At 32.6% G+C, this 6,000-nt stretch overlaps 1 protein-coding gene across 1 annotated transcript; it reads left to right on the top strand.

Annotated features, from left to right (window-relative positions):
* Positions 1-1,104: 1,104 nt before the first annotated feature.
* LOC129944715 (putative uncharacterized protein DDB_G0277057) lies at positions 1,105-1,498 on the top strand (the record flags this gene model as incomplete). Its single annotated transcript, XM_056054354.1, has 2 exons — positions 1,105-1,143; positions 1,226-1,498. Coding segments are annotated over exons 1-2 (312 nt in total), but the record flags the coding sequence as incomplete, so codon positions are not given.
* Positions 1,499-6,000: the final 4,502 nt, after the last annotated feature.

Here is a 6,000-nt window from a genome sequence, read left to right as displayed (position 1 = left end):
GGTGGATGGATGATTGCGTCTGGTTTAAACATAAGACCTCTTTATAGCCAAAACTAAACCTCAAATCACATACAAGTCTTTTTAAGGCAATAAATACGCTATAGCTTTTGGCAAAACCAGAAGGTATCACCGAAGAACTGAGGTTGCCAAAATGACTCTTGGCATGGTTATAGTAACATACATACATTAAATAAGAAACATTATTGGGCTTGGTTCAACTAGTGGCCAAAGTAAATTTAGTATACTATGTAAGGAGTTAGGTGCGGAGGGAACGTGCTAGCAATTTGTGTTTCTTGTTTTCATGCCGCCTTTTCATTTGTAATATTTGCCTTCAGTTCCCTTCTTCCTTCTTTCTTTCACTGTATGAAACCTGACGGCTTTGAGAAGGTCGAGTTAATAATGAAGGTTATGGAATGTTTAATTGTTTATTATTTAGGTGTTGTTTTCTTGTTGGTCATCGAATGGGCGGACATGCTTACGCTATACGACTTCAATTGGTTGATAGTTTTTATTTCCATTGAAAAATGTTTCTTGAGCTATGCGTGAGAATATATCCACGATATAGCGGCGATTTGGTGCTAATAAGTTTAAAATGCAGGGGTGGAATCGGCTAAGGTGATTGTTGACTATCAATTTTTTGATAGTCAAATTGACTATCATTTTCATTCCGTCTGTGTAAGATGATTCAACTCAATTCAATTCGATTGAACAATTTCAGATTCAAATTGTCAAAATTCGTTGTTGCCTTGGTGAAATTTTAAATTTATTCTTATAAAATATCTAAATAAAAGTTTCAAAGTGGCTGATTTTGAATAAAATTCTTACTTTTCTTGCTTTTATTCGAATGTCGTAAGCTTTGTCGGTCACAGGAATGTGTTTTTTAAAAGAAACAAAGTGAACTAAGAAAAATTTCTAGTCGGTTGTGTAAGCGTCTGGTAGCTCTATTTGGAATAAACAAATTTGTTTGAAAACGACTATCACATTTTTTTGTGATAGCTTTTTAGGCATCAATTTGACTATCACCTTATGTAGATCAAATTCGATGATTTTGATTGTCATTTATCAACAATCACCTTAGCCGATTCCACCCCAGGTAGGCATAGTATGGGAAGAGACGCACGTGAGCATTTTTGGAATAGCAATGTAATACTGTTCTTTTACAAAATTAAGGGTGCTGTTTATTCTCTATTATTCAAATCTTATGACTTCAAGAGAGACAAGGTAGGTAATAATTAATAATAATAATAATAATAATAATAATAATAATAATAATAATAATAATAATAATAATAATAATAATAATAATAATAATAACAATAATAATAATAATAATAATAATAATAATAATAATAATAATAATAATAATAATAATAATAATAATAATAATAATAATAATAATAATAATAATAATAATAATAATAATAATAACAATAATAATAATAATAATAATAATAATAATAATAATAATAATAATAATAATAATAATAATAATAATAATAATAATAATAATAATAATAATAATAATAATAATAATAATAATAATAATAATAATAATAATAATAATAATAATAATAATAATAATAATAATAATAATAATAATAATAATAATAATAATAATAATAATAATAATAATAATAATAATAATAATAATAATAATAATAATAATAATAATAATAATAATAATAATAATAATAATAATAATAATAATAATAATAATAATAATAATAATAATAATAATAATAATAATAATAATAATAATAATAATAATAATAATAATAATAATAATAATAATAATAATAATAATAATAATAATAATAATAATAATAATAATAATAATAATAATAATAATAATAATAATAATAATAATAAAAATAATCATAATTCGTAATCGTACTACACACAACGTCATCCTCGGTTTTAACGCTCGTCCACATATATATAAGTTCGATTGAATTTCAAGACAGTTTGCTGACAATTCGAGGCTGTCAAAAGTAATCCTGTTCTTAAGAGCGTAACCGATTTTATGGGACGAATCCAATTTCGGACTCGTGCAGTTGCAAGAGTACTAAAAGACTACACAAATCCTTTGTCCGGTACTTCCGGATTTTCCATCTTTTCTAAGCTACAGATCCATTTTGGAGGGATGCAAAACAGCATTTGTCGGTCTCTAAAAATGCAAATCCTCCTTCCCCACCAACTATCGTCCAAAAGCACCCACGTCCCTTCTTTCCAAATTCATGGAAACGCCGATAATTACTCTATCATCTAAGGAAATATCTCGAAGAATTCAAGCTTCTTAATGACTGGCAGAATGGCTCTAGTAGCAATAAATCCACTAGTGATCTCATGATTTATCGCATCGAACAGTGGAACAAATCTTTACATCGTTTTGGAGGAAGTAGAATTATTGCATTTCAAAAGCATTTGATAGAGTTTGGCACTGTGCTATCTTATCGAAATTGCGTGCTTTTGTTATTCATGAATCTCTTCTTCTTTGGATTAGAAACTACTTTTCTAACCATTCAATACACGTTGCAGTAGATGGTTTCAAGTATGAAATTCACAAAGCCTAAATTCGTCCAAAACTTCAATATAATTTCTATATCTAGGCTGGTGCTCCAAAAACAAGTTTAAGTCTCTTGGATAGTATCCAAAAAAAGGCTTTGAAAGTGTTATCCGATATACTTACATCGTTAGAAAACCGATCAAAACTTTGATGACAAAATTGAAGAAAGCATTCTTAATAGATCAAAACATACAAATGTATTAAGATACAAATTATTATTATTTCTATTAAAACTCTGAAATTAACCTTACCTTTTTTCTAGCGTTATACACCAAAAAATCAAACTTATTCAAAATCTGCGTTCCTCATAATATACAAACCCATTTAAAAGTATGTAACAACATATAACCATATAAGCGTTCACTGTAGAAGCACACAGAGCTAAAGTGAGATGAAAAAACACCAAGAACGAGCTGCTACTGCTATTGTAGCACCACCAACCAACTCCCGTCTCGTCGGAGGAAAGATTGTTTATATTCATGAGGATACGAAAACCAATTGTCCCAAATCCAAATCTCGAGACCGAAGTAATGCCAAGGGGATTACAGGGAGTCGAAAACAAAGATTGTTAACGTAACGAATGAAGTGCAAGGGGCAACAGGGTAAGGCCTTAATAGTAACGAGATTCCAACAAAGCAACAAAAAAGACAAAAAGAAACGATTCCAACATTCAAACAAAAGACCCAAGATGATCGTGAGAAAATGGTTTGGAACGTGGTTCTCACACGATCGACACACCTGCCCTTTTTCATAAGATCACGATGGGTTTTTTTGTTCTTCCTTTTTTGCCGGCTTGCTTTGGAGCAATCTTCGTCGTCATCGTATTTATCGTGGTTGTTGTTGGTTCGTGGGACTTTGCGCCGCGCCGGCCGCCACGCCAACCGTGTAGATCGACTACACAGTACACAGAAGCAAAAGCAGGCAGCAACCCACCGCTGCGGGCTGCTGCCAAGCATCACAATCACGAGGTATACAGAGTAAGCCTGAGAATTATGGCTGGAGTTGGACATAGTTATACGGACAATTTCCTCCTCTATATAACTTTGGTTAGACTATTGAGAAAGACGGTAAAAAGGAATTAAGTGAGCTGAAGCAAAGTCGAGCTGGCGGATCTGAGTGTCTTGATTGTACACAGCACACCAAACAGTGAAACGAAATTAATGGATGCTGACCGTGCGCGCACTGTGTGGCACGCTGTCTTAACGACTATAATTACTGTGTAGGTACCCTGTATCTACTGGTTCTTTGGACCAAGTAAAAACAGCCTCCTTTCGTTACTGGGAAGGAAACCCCATAGAAGATTGGGACTCAGTGAGCTCCTATTATGTACTTCATGTAAATGTATGCCTGTTGGTTTTCTTCCTATATTGGACTGGACGAACTGTATTTATGCAATATTGTGTGCGATCGATTGCTTTGTCTGCAAACTTTTTCAAGGAGTGGGGTTTTGTAGGGATTTCTTGGGATTTATTGCATTTTTCCGCACGAACTCACGGATGTTTGCTGTTTGATTTAATTTTGTTTTTGTGGATGTTTAGACTTTAAAGTTGGTGTAGCATGTGCTGCTAGTAAACTGGATTTTCAAGCGTTCTTAATCTACGTTACGGGTGGTGTGGATAAGGTAGCGATGCTGAGACCGGACGTTGATTAAGGTTTTTACAGGCGTACGGCGCGGCGAGGCAGCGCGTAGATCGATCGTACTTTGATACTAAAAATGTACATTTACTTAAAATTGTGCGTTATGTTTTTATATCCATATTTTTGTAATTTAAATGGAAAAAGTCACTGATCAAAATCAAAATTCACTGTCAAGTGATGTTGTACTACAATATTTTATCAATATAATAAACTAGCTGAATAGGCAGACATTATTCTGTTCTTTTAAACGTGTTTTTAAAAAATTCCAAAACTTTATATAATTCATATTTTGTTTAAATAAGTATAAAGCAAATGATGACGCGATTTTTTGAGTTTGAATAAATTGATTGTACCTATACTTAATCTTTTGTGTCACTATAAATTCATTTTTCCGCATAATAACATCAAAAGATGTAGAAGGTTGAGTGACTTAGTTTATTTTCTACTGCTCTAGGACCTGCAAGACTGCCATCATCAATGTCTGTTAGACACTTAAAAAAAAAATGTTCGTCACATCATATTAATGCTATCTTCTATAGATTTATCGTATTTTGTTTGTTGATGCATGTTTCTCCTCTGCAGTCATTACATAAGACAAATCGTTTCAAACTTGATATGCGGAATCCACACACCTGTTGACAAATTTGTCTTCTGCAACAAACTTCGGCAAGATTTGCAATTGTAATTAATTCTATTTCATTATAAGAGTTCTTCCATCGGCATTGATTAAAATTATTATACATTCTAAGCAATATTTTTACCTGTGAGTGTCTTGTCAGAGTCAAAATCAAAGTGAGCTATTAAAAGGCGCTCTCCATCAGTTACTTATTCTCAAAATGTTTTTTTTTTTGAGCCCTTACGTAAGGGACTTTGTTTGCTTTCAATCTCAAGTCTTTTATTCATATAAGTTTTATAACATGAGGGCGGCATATTAATAAGTTTTGTAGCGTTTTCACAAAGCAGCTTCAGAAAATGGCTACAAACGCAAAAAAAAAACTTAAAAACTATGATAACTGGCACCATAAATAATGTTTTGGATAAATAGCGTTTACATACATATACATATATGTACATATATAGTGTAACTTCCCGATTAATATATTCAAGTACAATGCAATATATGGGCAGTTAATTACATTCTACAATTACTTTTTCGGTACTAGAACACTTTGTCTTCCCTTTGCGGGAAAATAAATGTATGACATAACGGTTAAATATAAGGAAAAACGATCGACAGAAAAAAGGTTGTAGCTGCGAAGTCGGTAAGAAAATTTGTAAGATGCTCGAAGGCCTTAACCCACTTTGAATGCAAGTGTGGAAACATTTAGAAGAATATGGAGAAGAAATCATCTCAAAGCCAGAAGCCCAAGAAAAGTCCCACTTCAGGTTCAAGACCCTTCATAACCGCCTTTCAGGATTGGCGATAAAAGCAAATTTGATTTATATGGCAGCCTTGATTCTGGTGAATATGTTCGACGTCCACCAAATGCTGAATACGTCCCTAGGTACATCCTGAAGAACTATAAAACATGGTTGCTCTACCATTATGGGGTGGGGTTCCTTGTCATGAAAGGGTGTAGCTCCAATACACCGAATAAATTGTGTAATGGACTAGTACGTTTATGTTGACATTCCTCAGAGAACCATGTTGGCTTACGCAGAGGAGGAAATACTAATTAGATGAGTTTTGCAAATATACAATGACGGGTAAATAATACTTCTGTTCTGGACTGACTCCTCAACTATCTAATCTCAACTTAATAGAGAACCTTTGGACCGATGTTAAAAAATGGTTG

The sequence above is a fragment of the Eupeodes corollae genome, chromosome 1 (genome assembly GCF_945859685.1).
Source record: "Eupeodes corollae chromosome 1, idEupCoro1.1, whole genome shotgun sequence".
In the NCBI taxonomy this organism is placed as follows: Eukaryota; Metazoa; Arthropoda; class Insecta; order Diptera; family Syrphidae; genus Eupeodes; species Eupeodes corollae.
The sequence above is the reverse complement of the archived record's forward strand: the minus strand, read 5'-3'. Positions and strand labels throughout refer to the sequence as shown.